Genomic DNA, 22,832 nt, shown 5'->3' on the forward strand with positions numbered 1-22,832 from the left:
TGGTCTCAAACTCCTGACCTCGGGCAATCTGCCTGCCTCAGCTTCCCAAAGTGCTGGGATTACAGGCATGAGCCATTGCACCCGGCTGAACAATTTATTTTCTTTTTTGGCTATATACCCAGTAATAGAATTGCTAGGTCAAATTGTAGCAGGACAAGCCACAGACAAAAACCCCTCAGACACCAAGTTAAAGAAGGAAGGGCTTTATTCAGCCGGGAGCTTTGGCAAGACTCATGTCTCCAACAACCGAGCTCACCGAGTGAGCAATTCCTGTCCCTTTTAAGGGCTCACAACTCTAAGAGGGTCCACGTGAGTGGGTCGTGATTGATTGAGCAAGGAGGGGGTACGTGACTGGGGGCTGCATGCACCGGTAATTAGAACAGAACAGAACAGGACAAGGATTTTCACAGTGCTTTTCTATACAATGTCTGTAATCTATAGATAACATAACCGATTAGGTCACGGGTCGATCTTTAACTACCAGGCCCAGGGTGTGGCGCCAGGCTGTCTGCTTGTGGACTTCATTTCTGCTTTTTAGTTTTTACTTCTTCTTTCTTTGGAGGCAGAAATTGGGCATAAGACAATATGAGGGGTGGTCTCCTCCCTTAAAATAGTAGTTCTGTTTTAAATTCTTTGAGAAACCCCCAAACTTCTTTCCACAGTGGCTAATTTACATTGTAAGCAGCAGTGTATAAGCATTCCCTTTTCTTCACAGCCTCACCAGCATCTATTTTTTGACTTTGTACTAATAGCCATTCTGACTGGTGTGAGATGGTATTTCACTGTGGTATTGATTTGCATTTCTCTGATGATTAGTGATGTTGAGCATTTTTTTCACATTTGTTGGCTATTTGTATGTCTTCTTTTGAGAAGTATCTGTTCATGTCTTTTGCCCACTTTTTAATGGGGTTATTTGTATTTCACTTGTTCAATTGTTTAACTATCTTATAGTTTCTGGATATTAGACCTTTGTCAGATACATACTTTGTGAATATTTTTTCTATTCTGTGTCTGTTCACTCTGTAGATAGCTTCTTTTGCTGAGCAGAAGCTCTTTAGTTTAATTTGTCAATTTTTGCTTTTGTTGAAATGCTTTTGAGGAATTAGTCATAAATTCTTTCCCAAGGCTGATATCCAGAATGGTGTTTCCTAGGTTTTTCTTCTAGGATTCTTATAGTTTGAGGTCTTACATTTAAATCTTTAATTCATCTTGAGTTAATTTTTGTATATGATGAATCCAGTTTCATTGGATTCATTGGGGTTCAGTTTCATTCTTCCACATACGGGTAGCCGGCTATTCCAGCACCATTTATTAAATATGAGTCCTTTTCCCCTTGTTTTTTTTTGTTGTTGTTGTTGCTGTTGTTGTTGACTTTGTCAAAGTTCAGGTGGTTGTAAGTGTGTGGCTTTATTTCTGGGTTCTTTATTCTGTTTCATTGGCCTATGTGTCTGCTTTTGTATCAGTACCATGCTATTTTGGTTATTGTAACTTTATAGTATAGTTTCAAGTCAGGTACTGTGATACCTCCAGATTTGTTCTTTTTGCTTAGGATTGCTTTGGCTATTCAGGCTCTTTTTTGATTCCATATGAATTTTAGAATAGCTTTGTCTAATCCTGAGGAAAATGATTCCAGTAGTTGTTAAAAAATAGTGTTGAATCTGTAGATTGCTTTGGGCACAATGGCTATTTTAACAATACTGATTCTTCCAATACATAAGCATAGAATGTTTTTCCATTTGTTTGTGTCATCTATGATTTCTTGCATCAGTGTTTTGTAATTCTCCTTATAGAGATCTTTCACCTCTTTGGTTAGATGTTTTCCTAGGTATTTTGTATGTGTGTGTGTGTGGCTATGTTTAATGGGATTTCGTTCTTGATTTCGCTCTCAGTTTGAACATTACTGATGTATAGAAATGCTATTTTGTACATTTGTACCTTGTATTTTGTATAATTGATTTTGTACATTAATCTTGCATCCTGAAACTTTACTGAAGTCATTTATCAGTTCCTGGAGCCTTTTCATAGAGTCTTTAGGGTTTTCTAGGTACAGAATCATATTGCCAATGAAGAGAGATAGTTTAACTTCTTTTCTTCTTTGGTTGCCTTTTATTTCTTTCTCTTGCTTGACTGCTGTGACTAGAATTTCCAGTACTATGTTGAATAAGAGTGATGAGAGTGGGCATCCATGTCTTGTTCCAGTTCTCACAGGGAAGGCTTTCAGCTTTTACTCATTCAGTATGATGTTGGCTGTAGGTCTGTCATAGATGGCTCCTATTAGTTTGAAGTATGTTCCTTCAATGCCTAGTTTGTTGAGGGTTTTTATCATGAAGGGATGTTAGGTTTTATCGAAAGCTTTTTCCACGTTTATTGAGATGATGATACTGTTTTTGTTTTTAATTTGGTTTATGTGGTGAATCACATTTATTGATTTGCATATGATGAGCCACTTTGCATCCTAGGAATGAAGCCTATGTGATTGTGATGAATTAATTTTTAATTTGCTGCTGGATTTGGTTTGCCAATATTTTGTTGAAGATTTTTGTGTCTATGTACATCAGAGATATTGGCCGGTAGTTTTCATTATTCATTGTGTCTTTGCCAGGTTTTGTTATTAGGGTGATGCTGGCTTTGTAGAATAAAATAAGGAACAGACAATTAGGGGATCTTTAATCACTAGAAGTTATAGAAGGGCTGGGAGGAGCTTCATGGGTCTGACTGCTGGGGTGTGAAGACTTCTCATATGGCATTTAAGTCCTTTACCATCTGGCCCCAACCTGGTCCTTTTCTAGCCTCATTTCTCACCAGGTTCCACCTGTCTCTGTGCATTTCACAGCCCAGTTCCACCCAGATCCTTGCTATTCCCCAAACTCTTCCTTTACTCCCCTGCTCACAGGCATCCTTCTGCCCTTCTGAGAGTCTGAAATGTCTTTCTAGCTCCTGTTCATTCTATGATGGCCAATTCCATTTCCTCTAAGAAACTTACCTTAATTCTTCCAACCACTCCTAAATATTCAACCAAATTGTTCCTCCAGGGCATTGTCATCTGAACCCACTTAGACTCTGTGTATAGCACCTGTTGTCTCCAGATTTGTAGTGTGGATGCCCATGTGCATGTCTGTTTCAGCAGTAGCTTAAAAGCTTCTTATGAACAAGAATCAAGCTTCTTTCATCTTCACGTCTCCACTACCTATCACTCTCATTTCATTAGTAGATAATGTCAGTACTTTAGCCTTGAGCCTAAGAAGAAATATCTTTTGGTATTTCTGGAGAAAACTACTTGGGCCATATCTCACAGGATGGTTATGAAAATTAAATGAAATAATATACATAAGTTATTTTGTACCTTATATCTTAGCTCCGATTTTATAACCAGCCATTTTGACCTATAATGCTGACATTTTTGTGGTTTAGATTTTTGTTAAGCTTAAGTACATTTGTGGATCATTCCTTTTCCTAGGTTCGTTTTAAAAATTTAGCATCCAGACCGTATTCTCTACATGCCCATGGACTTTCCTATGAAAAATCATCAGAGGGAAAGACTTATGAAGATGACTCTCCTGAATGGTTTAAGGAAGATAATGCTGTTCAGCCAAATAGCACTTATACCTACGTATGGCATGCCACTGAGCGATCAGGGCCAGAAAGTCCTGGCTCTGCCTGTCGGGCTTGGGCCTACTACTCAGCTGTGAACCCAGTAGGTACTTTCATTGAAAGTTTCTCTCATTCCCCTAACCTCGTAATCTGAGTCCACCAAATGGAAGAGTCGGGGTTATTTCTTGTCAAATGTCTGTCTTGCTTTTCATGAGGAATGCATAAGGGTGTGGTTAACAGTCTGCATTTATCATAACCAGGGACTCTCCATGCAGCTCTTCAGATGACAGAGAGAGAAACATTTATTCAGTGGAGAGGAGGGAAGATTACTTGAATGATTGGCCATGAATTAGAATGCCTACACTTACAGAAGATGGAATTTATTTGAAATTTTCTTGAACAAGTATTAGCTATGTTCTGCTCTTTCTTTATGAAAAGAACTGCAAAGTCAAGACTCCTTTATCTGTCATTCTGCAATGTATATATACTTCAAAACAATATGTCATACACAGTATATGCATACAATTTTATCTGTCAATTAAAAAGAGAAACAACTCCTCCATTTCAGGCATAGTGGAAAGAGCACAGACTCAGATTTAAATTTTTACCCTGTCAATGCATAATCCTAGGAAATTCCTTGACCTCTGTTAGCCTGGTATCAGAAGTTAAAAATGAGATAACAGTACATAGTGCATGGTAAGCAATTGGTAAATATTTGTTCAATGAATGAATTTATATTTACCATATAAGATAGTTGTCAGGATTAAATGGGAGATTGCAGGCAAATCATTTAATATAGTAATAGATTCTCAATAAATAGTATCCCTTATATTATCAATTTATTATTATCATCATTGTTACTGGGATAAAGATCAACCAGAGGAAGGAGGATTATTAATACAACAGAATTAGGTGATAAATATCCAGGCTTATTACGCCATTCATTTATAATCTTCATCTTCAAATTCAGAGCCTATCAGAAAGTTTCCTTTTCTATATGATGAGTGATTATCAGAAGAGCAAGGAAATTCCTGAGAAAGAGGCAATACAATTTACTCTGTTTTTCCAGGAAAAAGATATTCACTCAGGCTTGATAGGTCCCCTTCTAATCTGCCAAAAAGGAATACTACATAAGGACAGCAACATGCCTGTGGACATGAGAGAATTTGTCTTACTATTTATGACCTTTGATGAAAAGAAGAGCTGGTACTATGAAAAGAAGTCCCGAAGTTCCTGGAGACTCACATCCTCAGAAATGAAAAAATCCCATGAGTTTCACGGTATTTTCCTCGGACTTTGATCTAATCTCCTAATTAAATCACACTGGGTCACAGTGATTTCTGCCCTTAGATATTCACAAGATTAGACATGAGATGCTTCTGAGACACCCAGAGCTACAACTAAAACCGGTTCCTTAACATTCCAGAGGGCTAATGTAATCTGGCAGGTGACACTGTGGGTGAGGCAAAAAGAGAAAGTCTGAAAGATAGCACAGAGAAGCTGCTGCAGAACAAACCAACAGAAAACCACAACAACAAAAAGCCAGTGTGCTTCAGCTGGTAACGTACATTGAAAAGGAATTAACATTGTTCTGCAATTTAAAGTTAATAAGCTTGTTTCTGGATCTCTAAAGGCACAAGTGTTTATGTAAAAGAAATGATCACCTGTCTGTCTTTTCTAAAATAAGAATGATTCTAACAGTTTTAGCTCTCAGCAGCTACCAGGTGGCACCCAAAGCATATGAGAACAAAATGAGATAAGAAACTAGGTACCCAGGTAATAGGAGAATAGTGGCAAGAGAGCATTTGGGTGGTCACACTGGGAAAAGTGTGCCTATTTGGAAATTCACTCGGAAATTTGCCCTGTAAGCTAGTAACTGAAACAGAAACTGAGAAGAGAAAGGTACGAGCTTGTGTTATGAATATGTAGATAGGTGTTCTCATGCCTGATATAATTTTAAGGATGCCCAAATGATCTCAACCCGTCCCTCTCCAAAAATTCACTTGCCTGGTTTCTGAAATTTCACAGCAGTTCCTCTAACTTAAGAAGGAGGAAACAAAGCACTTCCCTCACTTTGGTTTCAGTTAAATGTTTGGTAACACTAAACTTTATCTTTACAATTTTGTGTTACATTTTTAAGGTGATCAAGTTTCTCAGGAACTTTTTAAAAAATCCACATATTTTACTGTGGGGAGAGTAGATAAAGCCTGAGAACCCTAGATATCTAATCTGAGAAGTGGGCAGAGGAGTTGTCATACCAATGAGAGAATAAACATGACTTGCTATGGTTGCTGGATACACCAACGATAAACTCCTAATTTTATATACTCCTAGACTTCCTAATTTGCCTGAAACTTTCTCTGAATTTAGAAGGCCTTAAGGTGACATGCTGCATATCTCCTTGCAGACTCTAATCCCTGGAGTTTACTTTGTCTGCCCATATTTGTATTTATCTTTTGTAGTTAAGGAAAATTAAGACTGTTAATGGAAAGTATACACGGGTAAAGCACAGAACTGTAAAAGCTGAGGAAAAGGCTTGGAAAGGGAGTTCCCCCTGCCTTCTGCTGTAGGCTGGTGTGAATGATATGAGAAGGACTAGTGGTTCTGCTTTAGCCTCTCACTAATGCGACATACAAGAGGGCCCTTTCCATGGCTAGGTAGGCCTGGGAATGCAGAATCATGAGGAATATGGGTGTTGAGTGGGTTGCCCCATATTTCCTTACCACTCACCCTCTCTGTGTCAACAGATTTTTAATTGATTTCAACTCTTTGTCCTTTCAGCCATTAATGGGATGATCTACAGTTTGCCTGGCCTGAGAATGTATGAGCAAGAGTGGGTGAGGTTACACCTGCTGAACATAGGCGGCTCCCAAGACATTCACGTGGTTCACTTTCACGGCCAGACCTTACTGGAAAATGGCAATAAACAGCACCAGTTAGGGGTCTGGCCCCTTCTGCCTGGTAAAGATTGGGTAGTGGGAAGAGGTCCCTGCTAAGAAATACAGGCAAAAGGCAATCTGTAACTCCTTCTCATTTCTTCCTTGTGCGTATACTTCCTAAGGGGTCAGAACACAGGGTTCTGGCATAGAGCCTAGGCAAACCCATAGACCCAAAGTATATACGGAGTACAAAAATGTCACCTAATTTATGAACTATTTGCAGCATCACACAGGCTAAATGTGTGACCCAACTCAGTTGCTACATAACATGCAGTTTCTCCCAAGCCACTGTGTGTCATACAGATGAGGTCTTAAGCAGATGAAAAAATGAATCCCATGGGGCTCAGGCAGCTACAGCTATCTCTGCTGGGAGGGTTTCCAGATTCTTCAGTTCTGCTCCTCTTCTAGGCTCTATCACCCTAATATCTTTGGGCAAGTGACTCCAGGAATCATATTTTTAAACTGACTTATAGACTGTTTGAAGAGGAAAACATTTTAAAAAAATAATTATAAAAGTTAAAGAATAACAAAGGTATTTAGAACTTTTCATGTGCAAAATAAAGATAAATGTAGATTTAAACAATCTACAATTATACAGAAGGGATGTTTCTGTGCCAATGAGTTGTTTGTAAGTGTATCTACTTGTGCAGCAGTATAAAAACCTAGGAAGTCAGTTAAAATGCAGATGTGAAGGCAGAGGGATTTTGTTCTCAGAGACGTTAAAGTAGATTTTGGGCAGAATTCCAAGGAGTCTGTATTTTTAACAAGCAGCCTTCCTTCTATTTTGCCTTCTATTAAAAGCAATGGCAAAAACCGCAATTATAGTTTGCACCAACTTAACACATGCTGCCTGAGGAGTTAGTGAAGGCAGCCCCTCGACAGCACTTTGGGTGACGTTGTGTGAATCTGCCTCAGATGCAGGCACAGAAGTCCAAATGGACTGGTTTGATTAAGAGCAGGGAAAAAAAGAGGGTTCTTATTGGTTTTTCACATGCCAGTAACTCACTAATACATCTAGAGAGTATTAATTGTATTATATTAATATCATATTAATTAATTAATATAATAATTAATAGATAATTTATTGTATTAAAATCAGAGACAGAAGAGATTCAGTCAAATTTACTCATCTTTTCATCAAGTATTAGAAGATCAGTCATCCTTCCTATCAGCCTGCAGACACACTGAGAAGCTAGGATTGGCTGGTGTCTCTAAATCTGCAAACCTAAATACCTGCATTGGAGAGAGGAAAACTGGAGATATTTTTCAGTGTGTTTGAGGAAGATAATCATATCTATTCATTTTCACCCACAATCTGGGAAACAGTCATAAATTACAGTCAACAGAATTTAAATATTAACTGCCAGGGGGTAATGTTAAATACCAGAATGGATAGCCAGAGGTTTTAGAAATCTCATTCTTTCAGTGTTTTTTCTGAGCAATTTATGTAAATCTCTATTCAAATATGTAAGCTTTATGGAAAACTTGAAAACATGGAGGAAGAAGGTTTTATTTTTATTTTCTTATATAAAAAAGAGAAAAAAGCAAAATGAAAAGAGGGAAAGGAAACATGTATGATATTTTTGAAGCCCAATGATGTCATTCGAGGTCACTTTGATAATTAGGACTGTGAAGCTGTATTGTATGTGAGTTAATTTGTAACATTATATTTAGATAAGTGAAAGTTTCTTCTAGTGAGGTGTGGTGGTGATTTAAAAATTTTTTTAGTTATCTCTGTGTGTGTGTTGTTATTGTTTTGTTTTTATCTGTTATACTTTTAGTCCTACCTAAAGAAAAATGGTTAAATTCTATTTGAAAGCCTCTTGTGAAGCAGGGATTTTAGGATTCTTAGAGAACTATCAGCCACAATATTTACTTGTTAATTTTTGCAAATGTAATGTTGTTCTTTTTATTTTAGGTTCATTTAAAACTCTTGAAATGAAGGCATCAAAACCTGGCTGGTGGCTCCTAAACACAGAGGTTGGAGAAAACCAGAGAGCAGGGATGCAAACGCCATTTCTTATCATGGACAGAGGTATCACAAGAGCCATGTGATATTTGATTTAGCAGGAGAGTGCCTATTACTAGAATATTACCAACTTTTAGATAGGAAATATTCAACTCTAAGAACTCTGATGTGACAAAGGCATAATTTGTAGCCATAATTGCTTTTATTCCGGCCCATGGTCTGATTGCATTGAAAACACATCAGTCAGATCAAAAGCATTCCTGTCAATTGGGAAACCGGTGTAAAGCATCCTTCTTCATGATTTGTGATCCATGGACAAGTGCATATAAGAAATTTTCCAGCTTCCAAGAGTTGAGGAGGGAAAAGGTCACAGGAATTTAACAATGACTGAGTCACTAAACTTGACATTTCAGCATTTAGGAAACACAGTTTTCATCTGTCCATCTGTTCATCCATTCTTTAAGCCATTACTAAGCACTGTTGAGTATGAAGCACTGTGCCAACATCCAGGTAGCACAGTGGCTGGTATCCCTTCCTTGATCAAGATATAAATAACCTTGTAACTTTGAGGTCAACTTTTGAGAACATAGTCTCATGAGGGCTAGAACTTTTTTTCATATTTTTATATTTTGTATTTTTATTTTTTTTTGTAGAGAAGAGGTTGCCCAAGATGGTGTCAAACTCCTGGCCTCAAGTAATCCTCCCCCCTCGGCCTCCCAGAGTGCTAGGATTACAGGCATGAGCCACTGCACCTGGCCATGGATAGTACCTAATGTTGTAAAATAGCATAATTTAAGATAAAAGCAGAAGAAAATCAGTTTAAAAAATGATTACATTTCAGGATTTCAGTTGCTTTCTTCTAGGATGCCACTGTATCTATTAAAGCACCAGTCTTGTTAGTGCATTTACCATTTTATAATCAGATATATTTAAGTCAGGGCCACACAAGGTAGGCAAAAATATCGAATTACTGACCTGTCAGAAACATAATCCCTAACCATGGAGTTTTACTTTATTATATATATTTTCTAAGCAAAAATTATTCATTTTTTTTCTGTTTTTCATAGACTGTAGGATGCCAATGGGACTAAGCACTGGTATCATATCTGATTTACAGATGAAGGCTTCAGAGTTTCTGGGTAAGTTGTAGCACCATGGTCTGTGAATGGTACCCCCTACAGTTGTGCAGCATGCAGCCTATGAAACCATACATGACAATCCTATCTATGAATCAGTTTTTCTCTTTATGCTTTTCTCTACTACAATGTAGTGAAGCAGCTCCATTTGGGGTACATATATGGTAAAGGAAGGAACACTATGGTAGGAGCTAAAGGCCTGTTAGTGTGCTCTTAACACTGCCACCTCTTCTGGTGTATAATGATCCCAAAGAGTCTTTTCCAGGAAAAACCGATAGCTGGGGGTCATTGATTTCTCTACATAAAAAGCCCAGCCTCTCTGCAGGGATTTGGCAAGGATCAGATAGCTTACTCTTATGACCACGCGCCCATTTCCAAAACTCTCCTCAGTCATCTTTTCTGGGTTTGACCACACATGTAGTATTTCAGCCAGATTCACAGGGTCTTATCAGCCAGGCATTATAGTCCCCATTAATATGGCCCTTTGCCTGTGGCAACCATTCATCTATTCAGAAAACTTTGTTGAACCTCCACTATATGTCAGGAACTCCTCCAAAGTTTTCCCACACTGCCTCAAAGCCCTTCCCAAGATCAAGAGGTCATGATCAAGAGGATGATGAGGCTCCCATATACCCTTCCATGTCTTCCTGTTAGGCAGGCACATTCAGCATTAGGAATATCAACACAACAGAAAAAATCAAACATGACCTGTGTGCAAGAAAGGGGATAGGTGGTGGTTGGCAGTTGACCAAACACAGACCTGAAGCCCAGATTTCATCATCGAGGACTGGCTTAGTAGCTGAGGCCCATGCCTAGACTCCTGACTACGACACAGGTCCTCCAAGGATCTGGTTTTCCACTGGATTAAACTCACTTGAGAAATTGCTGGGTTTTTAAAAAATTCAGAATAAATCTTTTTCTTCCCTTGAGTTTAGGTTACTGGGAGCCCAGATTAGCAAGATTAAACAATGGTGGATCTTATAATGCTTGGAGTGTAGAAAAACTTGCAGCAGAATTTGCCTCTAAACCTTGGATCCAGGTTTGTCTTAATAGACTGATAATATTTACTGCTATTGTAGTAATAAAAATGAAAGTGATTTAGTAATTCCTTGTTATTGTTCTTGCAATGTTGTTAGGGGAAATAGCAAGTACTAAGCGTGAGGCACTGTTCTAAGTACTTTATATCCTTAAAATCAACCCTCTGAGGTTGGTTCTAATAATATCTTGTTTTATAGATTAAAAAACAAAAGGCACAGAGATACTACCTACCTTCCCAAAGTAACACACAGCTAATTAGTCATTGAGTTGGGATTCAAATCTAGGTACTCTGTGCCCAAATATGAATTGCATGTAGTCATTGTATCAGTTTGCTAAGATCTTATGTGCTAGCTCTTTAGTTCTGAAGAAAGCTGATTGTATAATGAATTTAGGCAGTGTGTGACTTGTTGACAAGGACAACTTGTCAACTGGCTTTCCTATATTGCAGGTGGACATGCAAAAGGAAGTCATAATCACAGGGATCCAGACCCAAGGTGCCAAACACTACTTGAAGTCCTGCTATACCACAGAGTTCTATGTAGCTTACAGTTCCAACCAGATCAACTGGCAGATCTTCAAAGGGAACAGCACAAGGAATGTGATGGTTTGTGTGCATATTTCTATCTGAATCTCTAGACTCTAGGCTTGGCCTAGGATTATTATGACTATACCTAATGATTATGTATTTTAAAAAATACCTTTCTGGGTATTAGAAATGTCAATGGCTTTCTAAGGGTCATATGGAGAAAAGCAGTAATATGATAGGTCTGTGTCTTAGAAATTAAAGAGAGAAGCAGGGTTACTGAAACTTCAAAACCCCACAAAACTTTAAAAAATCATTTTATCATCAAACAAAATACCCAGATTTCTCAGACTGGCCAATGGTGTACGGCAGAGTAGAACATCTGGTCTTGCGCCTCAAGGAGCTCATGCTAAAAATTGGCTACCAAGACTTTTGATTTTACTATTGCAGTTTGTTTTGTTCTTTATTTCAGTGTACCTGAAGTAAATAGTAGTGTTAATGCTAGTAAGCCTCTGAGGCAGTGTGATTCTCAGACTTTTTGGGGGGCCATGCCTGAGGAATGACATTCTCCTTCTGGTTCTTCCAGGGGCTCAGCCAGAAGCCCTAACTCTTCTCCTCCTCTCTATTCCCTTCCCCAAAGAAACCTACCTGAATGCAAGGAGTCTGCCTGCCATTATTGTACTGATAACCTTGAGTCTGTTTCTCCTTATATTTTATATAAAATTATTTACTGTTTATTAGTTACCTATTTTTAATAATTATTTATAGTATGTCTCAGAACCATCGAAATCCTAAATTATGGTTCTTACTAATCAGTATTATGAGAGAAAACACAGATTGCAGTTGAGTCCATAGCATAAAGATTTTGTCATCTATGTTCATGAGAGGATATTGGTATACAGTTTTATTTTTTTAATTGTCTTTTTCTGTTTTTCATACCACAGTTATACTAGTTTCATAAAATTGGTAAGCATGCTCTTTTCTACATTCTAGGAGAAAATGTCTGCAATTGGTAATAATTCTTTAAATATTTGGTAGGAATCACTAGTGAAACCATCTGGGCCTGCAGATTTCTTTTTGGGCAGTTTTTAAATTACAAATTCTATGTTCTAAATAGTTACAGGGCTATTCAAATTATCTATGTCATATGGGGTGAATTGAAATACTTTGTATATTTCAATTAACTGGTCAATTCCCTCTACGCTGTTAAGTTTATATGTGTAGAGTTGTTTGTATATTCCCTTATCCTTTTTCATGTTTGTAGTGATTTTGCCTGTTTCATGTCTGATATTGTCATCTGTCCCTCCTTTCTTTTTTGTATGAATCTTGCTAGAGATTTGTTGATTTTAAAAAAATCTTCTTGGCCGGACGCAGTGGCTCACATCTGTAATCCCAGCACTTTGGGAGGCCGAGGTGGGCAGATCACGAGGTCAAGAGATCAAGACCATCCTGACCAACATGGTGAAACCCCCTCTCTACTAAAAATATAAAAAAAAATTAGGCATGGTGGCATGCGCTTGTAATCCCAGCTACTTGGGAGGCTGAGGCAGGAGTATCGCTTGAATCTGGAAGGCAGAGGTTGCAGTGAGCCGAGATCACGCCACTGCACTCCAGCCTGGTGACGGAGTGAGACTCCATCTCAAAAAAAAAAAAAAATCTTTTCACAGAACCAGCCTTGTTTTATTGATTTTTCTCTATTGTTTTTCTGTTTTCAGTATTACCGATACCTGCTCCAATCTTCTGTTTTAAAAAGTTGGCTTTTTCTGACATTGCTGTGTCAGGAAAAGGGGTAGGGCACAGCCTGGTTACTGCTAAGTGGGGGTCAAAGTCCAGGTTCCCCACTCCGTTGCCACCTAAGAAGGGATTGTTACTTGGTGGCTGGGTGGGAAGGGAAGTTCCCCATTTGGCCTCCACTGACACTGCAGGGGCAGGAGCTTCATTAGGGGCTGGAGATGAAAGCCCTAAATCCCTACATGGCCTTTTCTGACACAACCCCAGTGAGGGTGTGGGGTGCCTCTTTAGCCTCATGAGCATAGAAGTCTAGGCTCCCCATTCAGCCTTTGCTGTTGTGGGTTGGGGAGGGGCCTCAGGTTTTTCTGTGGTGTTTGGCTAAAGGAGAGAAGTCAGTGTCCACCAGTTTTCTATCATATCTCGCTATGCTGCCCTTTACTGGTACTTTGGTTAGAGAAAGCAGATTTTATCTGGGTTTTTTCAGTCTGTATCATTGGTGTTTCCAGGTTGCCGGCTTCTTCATCTCTAAGTCTGGGATTTATGAGGCAAAAAGAAAATTCAGGACACTGACCACCATTTTGTTCCTTCCAAGAACCCTAGCCAGTCTGTCTTCTGAGCTCTTTTCAGGGTCTTATGTTTCTCTTAGCTATAATGTCCAAAGTTTTTAGTTGTACTTAGCAGGAGGAATAGGGCAAAGTACATATATACAATCTTCCTGGAACTGGAATTATCCCCAAGTATATTTTATAACCAAATTGATTTAGTTTGGGCCCCATGAAAATGTAGTATTTCAATATTAAATTAGATCAAAATTTTAATATAAAGTCACTTTATAGATCATTGTTACATAACTAAACTTTCCTCTTTTCTTCTAGTATTTTAATGGCAATTCAGATGCCTCTACAATAAAAGAGAATTGGTTTGACCCACCTATCGTGGCTAGATATATTAGGATCTCTCCAACTCGAGCCTATAACAGACCTACCCTTCGATTGGAGCTGCAAGGTTGTGAGGTAAATGGTAAGGTACAAAGATGAATTATTTTCTTACTGCCACTCAAAGAATCAAGATTTGGGAGGTATAGGAGAATGAGTAGAATTTTTAGTTCTTTTCAGTGATTTAGGCTCCTAGGAAAACCTCTGTGAAACAGAGGTTCTACTCAGGTAAACTCTTAGTGTGATCTAGACCAAGAATGGTTCTGCCAATCAGAGGGCCGACAGCATCTCTGTGAAGAAAGTGCCTGGATTATATAGACACATCACAACTCTCCAAGGAAGGGCTCTAATTTGGAATTACCTCCATCAGCCCATTTTCAATAAGACCTACCTGAGATTCAAACTAGGCCTGACTCTTCCAAAGTCCTCAGGTCACTCAAACTTCAATGTCATGACAGTATCTGGCAACATCACTGCCATATATGTGGTGTTCAATGAGTGTTTTTGAAATCTGAATTGGCTTCCCAACTTCCTGAAACCACAATTCTTCTTTATATTTTCTTTCATACCCTAGGTAGGTACTCAAGTCTTTTCTATGTTAGCTGCTATTTCTCAGGGGCTGTAATGTGACCTGTGGTATAAATAAATCCAGGTAATCATAAATGGTCATAATAAAATTCTACTATATATAGCAAGGATGTTTAAGAGTCTTAACTGTTTTTCTTGGACTCTTAAAGCAGTGCTTTCCAATATTTTTTACTTCAAAGCACACAAAGAAAATAATATCTGCCTGGCATTCTGAGGTAAAAGAATGAAGCAATAAACCTAAGGCTTGGCTGATCCAGGCCCCACTTGGCTGCTGAAGGGCTGGAGGTGGGAAGAGGGATCAATAAATAGGCGCACTAGAAACCTGCCGTGGCACACCTGTCAGGAGTTGCAGTACTTCCCTTTGGGTGGAGAGAAGCCGCCATGATTCACAATGGAGAAAGTAGCTGAAACCTGGAATCAGTTTCCTATTGAAGCAGATAATGGCACAGTATACCCTTGGATGGATATGGGTGTTTTGCCAATGTCCAGATAGCAGTAGTCTAAAACATCTCCCAAATAAAACACAAATCTTGTGTCGGCAGGACCACTCCTTGAAACAGTTCCATAAGTCATTGCGTTTTTTTCTTTCCATATGGTATAAATAGATTTGTTCAGATCCTAATAAACTACCCTAAAATGTGACATTCAATTCTGCTAACTTATTTAAAACATCTATTTTTTAATACAAGAAGCATTATTTTCTTCTTATTCATTTTCTTGATACTTAGGTAATTATTAGCAGTGGGTATTATTTTTAGGACCCTTTGTTTTTTTCATGGAGAAAGTAAGGCATCATTTCAAGAAAATTTCTGCATGATTTACCAACAAGAACAAAGTGTCACAGAGATGATGGGTGGTCAGCCAGGTTCACTCACTAGCTGTGTTTCTTACAGTCACAGGTCTGCCTTGCTGCCTATGATATTCAAATTACACCTTGGAAAATTTCCAAAGGGTACATAACTTGAATTACCCTCTAAGGGTTGAAACAGAAAATATTAAATAGTGACTGAGGGTCCATTGTATCTTCTTGGTAGCTTTTGTTAGAAGAAACAGAGTATTTTTATATGTAGATAGTTTAGGATTATTGTCACCTGAAAGCAAAGACCAAAGTTTCCAAGAATCTCAGAAGGAGGAAGTGAGTTTAAATGTTTAGAATATGGTATTTGGTATCAGATTGTCTGAACTCATTTCAGTTTCTGATTCTTGTGGCTGTGTTACCTTAGACAAGTTATTGTGTTTTGGCTGTACTAAAATGGAGATATTTATGAGCATTATATAATACATGTAAAGCCTGAGAACAGTATTTGGCACTTGGACTCAATAAATCTTCATTGTTTTGGTTATTGTTTTTGTCATTTGTTGGTAGTAATATTATTTCTTATCTCCTCTGCAGTGCATGATGCCATGCAGGGAATATTGGTGTGTAATTAATCACATTTCTTTTGATAGGATGTTCCACACCCCTGGGTATGGAAAATGGAAAGATAGAAAACAAGCAAATCACAGCTTCTTCGTTTAAAAAATCTTGGTGGGGAGATTACTGGGAACCCTTCCGTGCCCGTCTGAATGCCCAGGGACGTGTGAATGCCTGGCAAGCCAAGGTCAAGTATACTCTATGCATGGTGTTCTCTTAGGGCTCCAGAAGAAAGCAAAGGCCCTCACTACCACAAACATGGAGGATCTGGGAAGCAGGAGTATTTTAATCTGTTTCTGCAGATTAAAATCCTAGGTCCAAGAGTCCAGGATGTCTGTGGACTTGATAGCTTTGACTATAACTTTGTCTCAGAGAGAAGTCATTTATCATCTCTGTGGTTTTTGGTCTAGTCTTGATTTAAACCAATAATAAGCAAATGAATTTTTCTGCAAAGGGATAGATAGTAAATATTTTAGTCTTTGTGGGCCATACATTCTCTGCCATAACTACTCAACTCTGCCATTGTAGCAGTAAAGTAGCCATAAACAATATGTAAATGAATGAGCTGGCTGTGTTCGAATAAAACTTTGTTTACAAAAAACAGGCAGCGGGCCAAATTTGGCCCATGGATCATAGTTTGCCAACTCCTCATTTAGACAGCTTACATTAGTGATAAACAAATGATTTAGATTTGCAACATCATCTCTTATTTTTTCTTTACAATTTAGCAGTATTTTTTCATTTTCCTAAATGAAATGTCATCTAAACTTTTTTGTTCTCTTCCCCGCCCTCCTTATTTTAAGAGCTTTGTGATACTCCTTGAGGCAACTAGAAGCATAGTAAAATGTTGCAAAACCAGAGTTATAAAATCAGTGATCTAAGTTAAACAAACACCTTCCAGAGAGTTATACTGTCCCTGATATTAGCCCACTGAGTAATTCAGGTGATTTAATTTGGGGGTAACTCTTAATATTTGACTCATTTTTATTAATTCTTTAAATGACCTGAGATATCAGAATGGCATGAATAACTTGATGATCCCTTCAGCCAACTAAATCCAAATTCCCTACTTTCTATCCTCACATCTCCCTCCCTTAAGATACCTACACTCCAATTTCCTGGCTTTCTATAGAATTCCAGGGCCTGTCCTTAAATTAGGCCACTAGAAAGGAAAAAAGAATTGTGGTGTTGGTGGGGTAAACAGAAAAGATTGGATTCCACACAGTCTTGGGAACTGATATCTGTGTCTTGAAACTCATTCTGGCCCAATATGGAATCACAGAATGTTACAGTAGCAAGGAGCAAAGCATCTGGTCTAGATTTTTCCTTTTAATTCTAAATACACAGGAGATTAAATAATTTTAGCTTAGTTTAGTAGCAGAATCAGGACTAGAATCCCATTCTCTCAGTAAACAGGCCATGCTCCTTCCACCATTTGAAGCAGCCCAAATACCTCATTTTGCAATTTTGCAGAGGGCAAAGCTGACACCCAGAGAAGTTAAAATAATAAAAATAGTGTTATATTACATTTATATAATTTACATAGCAATATAAATAATAATTAAAGAGATGTTAGCCAATTCTTTTTCAGATGACTCTTTAGACTTGTTCATGGTATAACCTTGTCACTCCATACTTCATTTTACAATCTTTTAAAAAAATTTGCACTCTCTATAATTTGCTCTTAGTCTTTGTGATATAACAAGGGCCTCAAAGATAAAATGCTAATTTTTAATGGTGTCATTTCAAAGTTAGAATTCGGGATCAGAAATATGTGTTTTACTTAACCCCCTTCCATTCACATGAAATGTCTTTATATGGCCTCTTTAGAGAGGTTGAAAATCAAAGCTGGACATATGCAGTGATGCACATAGATGCTGTTCTCTCCATAACTAAAATGTCTCTACCTCTTTTATGCCTGTGAAAACCTCTAGCTGGTTATACTCTGCATCACTGGTACAACCTCGATATGAAGACACACTAAGATACCACCCAGATGTCACTAGAGGATGTTATAGACTTAAAAGTTTTCTCATATAATCATTCTAATTCAGTTAATTTGCTTTTAAAATACATATAGCATGTGAATTTTTGTGTATACACATATATACACATACACCTATATATACACATACACTTATGTATGTGTGGGTGATGTTGAAGAAACATATCAGTATTATTTCCTTTAGAATTGAATGAGGTTATGGTAGATGATAAATCTCCCAAAGGTAAAAATTTATCTCAGATGACTCTAAAACTCAGTTTAGACCTTCTGATCTTTCTCCAAACACATATCACCAACCATGTGATTAGGCATTTTGTTAGGCCGGAGACAGGACAATAACTGTACTGTGTATCAAGCTCTACTTATGGTTTTATCAGGTCTCTGAAATATTACATTTATTTGAAATATTAGAAGAAATTGAACTATTTCTGCTCTTTGACATTAACAGGGGGAAAGAGAAGTTGTGTTTTGTAGAACAGGTGAAATAGAGAGAGAATGCTATCCAATTATTTCCCAGATAACCCTGCAGCAATATTACCAGAGTATTTAAAGAAATTTGCTTAAGAAAATAATATTCACAGATAATTTAGCAATTTAATAATTTTTCCAAATAAAGCTCATTTATTCATTCATTTACTCAACAACCATTTATTGAACACCAACTGAGTGTCTTAACATTGTGGTGAGTACCAGGAAACAAAATGAAATAAGCCTCTACCCTTAAGCAGTAAGGAATACTAAGAAGGAAACAATTATAGTACAATGTGTGAAATACTTCAATAAAAATTTACACACATATTGTGGCAATGAAGAAGAAAGAGGGAAAGCTTCTAGGAGACTGTGAATCCTAAGGGATAAGATAGAACAAAATCCTTTTGAGCTCTGTGCTTTTTTGCATAACTTGGTCTAAAAAAAAAAAGCAAAGGTTTTAACATCTTCCTTATCTATGTGTTTTTGTCATTTTCATAGGCAAACAACAATAAGCAGTGGCTAGAAATTGATCTACTCAAGATCAAGAAGATAACGGCAATTATAACACAGGGCTGCAAGTCTCTGTCCTCTGAAATGTATGTAAAGAGCTATACCATCCACTACAGTGACCAGGGAGTGGAATGGAAACCATACAGGCTGAAATCCTCCATGGTGGACAAGGTAGAGTGGCATCTGGGCAAAGAGAAAGCAATCTGAAGACTGTGCTATAATGAGAATAGCAGTATTTTGCATTTGACAAATATGCAGTGACATGTACCACCTCTTTAAGTCTTCTAAATCTTAGTTCTTCAGGTGCCTGGTCTCAGACTAACTCCTGGTTGTCTGTTTTGGTTTGTTTTATTTCTCACTACACCAGGTTGCCCTCATAGGAGGATAAATATCATTGTCATAAAAAAAAGAATGATTTTATTTCTGGTGTGTGTAAACCTTGGGGAACTTGCTGATGATGGAGGGGGGAAAGTTATACACTTTAGTTGAGGATATAAGGTACATGCCAACAAGAATAAATAAATTAAAATGCATGGTCACATTTTAAATGTTAGCAATAGTCAACCATTTATTGGTGGCCACTTCCTGGCACTTACTATGCACTTACGTTGACATACATTTTTAAATATTTACAATGACTTCTGTGAGGTAAAATGTTATTATCCTTATTTTGCCAATGAGGAAATGAAGAATCAGAGAATAAGTAACTTATTCAGTCATACAGCTAATACAAAGGGGCTGAAAGCAGAAATGGTTTTGCAGCTGCTCCACAGCACCATGTGAGACTTGTTTATTTTTCACCAATTTAAGTCAGATCACTGGTGAGATGAAATCTATCTGGCATGTGATTTCATAACTGATAGAGGATCATCTCTGTGATAGTGTTCTATGTGTTCTTTGATATGCTCATTTTGAGCTAATAGGATAAAAAATTTTCTGGGTTGGGCATGATGGCTCATGTCTGCAATGCCAGCACTTTGGAAGGCTGAGGCAAGAGGATTACTTGAGCCCAGGAGTTTAAGGCTGCAGTGAGCCATGATTGTGCCACTGGACTCAAGCCTGGGCAACAGAATAAGACCCTGTCTAAAAAAAAAAAAAACAAAAAAAAAAAAAACAAAAAAAAAACCTTAGCCATTTATGTTGTCATTAAAGATTTTCTCTTATTTGGCTTTCAGATTTTTGAAGGAAATACTAATACCAAAGGACATGTGAAGAACTTTTTCAACCCCCCAATCATTTCCAGGTTTATCCGTGTCATTCCTAAAACATGGAATCAAAGTATTGCACTTCGCCTGGAACTCTTTGGCTGTGATATTTACTAGAATTGACTATTCAAAAACCCCTGGAAGAGACTCTTTAAGACCTCAAACCATTTAGAATGGGCAATGTATTTTATGCTGTGTTAAATGTTAACAGTTTTCCACTATTTCTCTTTTTTTTCTATTAGTGAATAAAATTTTATACAAGAAGCTTTTATAATGTAACTCCTTGCTACCAGTAAGTAAGATAATGGCTATTACTTCTGCATTAATTTGAATACAGATAGGAAAATATCAAGAACCAACAAGAAAAGGGCTTATCTTTCTTAATGATTGAAGATGCTATGAAGTAATATTTATGTAGTTAAAATGCTTCATTATAACTCTTTTAAATCCTTTACACACTAGTAAAACAGATATTACTTTAAATAATAATTGATAGACCTGGATAACTTTCACAAACACATGATTTTTTAATGGTTTTTCTTGAGTGAAGAGAAAAACAATATTATCAAATGAAGTAAGTACTTAAAATATCCTGTCTTTCCTATATAACAATGATTTTTCTGACTTTCCATGAGTAAAGAAACAGCCAAGCATCTTTCCAGTAGCCCCATTGAAATTGTGAATCTGTCCTGGTCTCCCTAAGGACTGCACACATTGATATTCAAGGTTGGTGGTCATTAGATATGGAACAGAACTAAAATAACCATGGTAGAACTGAATGTGTAATGTTGGCTTTATTCTAGCTGGTACTACATGGCACATAGTTCCAAAACGTAATTTCATCTACTGGAAAGCTCAGACCTGTAAAACAGAGCATGGGAACTGCTGGTCTAAATGCAGTTGTTCCTGCTCAAAGAGACCTCTGGCCAAACTGGCAAGCAGTTAAAGTTTTCTTTCAGGGCCTTCCTCTCTATGGGCTCAACTTCCTCCTCTCTCTTCTTCCACCAACTTCCCCTTTCATCATTCCTTTCCCTGGGGACTTGGCATTCAGTGATCCTGTAGATATTGCACAACTGGGGAACCTTTAGACATCCTTAAAATCACATGAGATAGACAGTCTTTTGGGGTGTCTGAAATAAACCACCCCAAAACTTAGTGTTAAAACAGCAACCAAAAAAAAATTTACGTGAGATTATGGATATGTTACTTAGCTTGATTTAATCATCCTGTAATGTGTACATATATCAAAATGTTATGTATACCATAAATATATAAAATTTTATCAACGGAATTCATAACAATCTCTCAGACCACAGAGCAATCAAATTAGAACTGAGGACTAAGAAACTCACTCAAAACCACACAACTACATGGAAACTGAACAACCTGCTCCTGAATGACTACTGGGTAAATAATGAAATTAAGGCAGAAATAAATAAGTTCCTTAAAACCAATGAGAACAAAGAGACAACATACCAGAATCTCTAGGAGACAGGGCTTTGCTTTTGCTGCATTCTATTCATTGTGAACACAAATTACAGGCCAGTCTAGATTCATTGTAGAAGGGAACTGCATAAGGACCACATACCAGGAGGCATAATTCACTGGGAGCATCTTTAGAAACTACCAGAGTTACCTATTGCCCATACCAGTGGGGTAAGCCCTATGAATGTATATGAGAGTTTCAAACATCCACAAAACATTGGCTTTCTAATATTTGTATTCCCACTATTCCTTTCTTTTCATGATTCATGTCATTGTCCCATCAACATTTCTAAGATTTCCATTCCGTTAAGAGCAAAAGAGAATGTTGGAAGGTGGGGGAAAACATTTCTTTGTTTTCTACAGGGCCAGCTTCTTGGATGTGTGTGATCTGTTCAATTGCAAAGGGTCCCATGCTCAGAAGGACCACATGCTAAATTTAATGCTTTGCAGTTACCCTCTTGAAATCCTTTATTTTTAAAGAAGGAATTCGACATTTCCATTTTTCAATGAGCCCCACAAATTACACAGCTAGTCTTGGGCTTCTCTACTCTGAAATTGGGCAGGATCTCTCTTGATCTAGAATTTACTAAGGCATAATAGGGGCAAGAAAATCTTATGAAATAATGGGGGGTAGGGAAGAGATGGGAATGGAGCATGAGATCCAGCTTTGTTATTCTCTACTTGAGAAAAATAAGGCCCCAAAGATTAAACAACTTGCCCAAGGATATTGCTTGTTAGTGTCAGAACTGAAACCAGAAACCAAATGATCATATCCCTAGACTTTTAGTCTGGTTTCTCTTCCATAAAATGAAAATTATAATGTTTCTAATCCATTGCTCAGACAGGTAGACATGAATATTAATTGATAATGACTATTAATTGACCTGGAAAATACTTGTTTGGGGATCAATAATATGTTTGGGCTATTATCTAATGCTGTGTTGAAATATTAAAACCCCTCTTATTTTGAAATAAAAAAGATACCCACTTTTTATTTCTCTCTCTGAACTCACTTAGATGAAATTACAAGTTTGACTACATAGTACGTCTCCAGTGACATAATCCACTGTTTGTTATAACTGGGTGCTATGGAAAGAAGTTAAATGACTCACAGTAGAATCATGACTTAAGAAAAACCAACAGATAAAATTCTAAACATTATTAGTCATTCTAATTGCAATTTGGAAAAGAATAGCTGTGAATGTATCAAAAATATGAAAGGACTAGAGGAAACTTGAAATTATTTCTCCAGAATTCTTTCAAGTTATTAAAAGAAATAACAAACTTCATGC

The 22,832-nt window shown here is 37.5% G+C and overlaps 1 protein-coding gene across 1 annotated transcript in view; it reads left to right on the forward strand.

Moving 5' to 3' along the window:
- The window catches only part of F5 (coagulation factor V), a 73,436-nt gene extending 51,727 nt beyond the window's left edge, over positions 1-21,709 (forward strand). Inside the window, exons 15-25 of the mRNA XM_004027865.5 lie at positions 3,458-3,694; positions 4,661-4,871; positions 6,373-6,552; positions 8,449-8,565; positions 9,567-9,638; positions 10,571-10,674; positions 11,122-11,277; positions 13,803-13,947; positions 15,900-16,051; positions 18,839-19,021; positions 20,026-21,709. Of these exons, the coding sequence (XP_004027914.5) occupies positions 3,458-3,694; positions 4,661-4,871; positions 6,373-6,552; positions 8,449-8,565; positions 9,567-9,638; positions 10,571-10,674; positions 11,122-11,277; positions 13,803-13,947; positions 15,900-16,051; positions 18,839-19,021; positions 20,026-20,172 (1,704 nt within the window). The 3' untranslated portion in view covers positions 20,173-21,709. The remainder of the gene's footprint in view (positions 1-3,457; positions 3,695-4,660; positions 4,872-6,372; positions 6,553-8,448; positions 8,566-9,566; positions 9,639-10,570; positions 10,675-11,121; positions 11,278-13,802; positions 13,948-15,899; positions 16,052-18,838; positions 19,022-20,025) is intronic.
- The last annotated feature ends 1,123 nt before the right edge of the window (positions 21,710-22,832 follow it).

Source organism: Gorilla gorilla, chromosome 1, assembly GCF_029281585.2.
Source record: "Gorilla gorilla gorilla isolate KB3781 chromosome 1, NHGRI_mGorGor1-v2.1_pri, whole genome shotgun sequence".
NCBI lineage: Eukaryota > Metazoa > Chordata > Mammalia > Primates > Hominidae > Gorilla > Gorilla gorilla.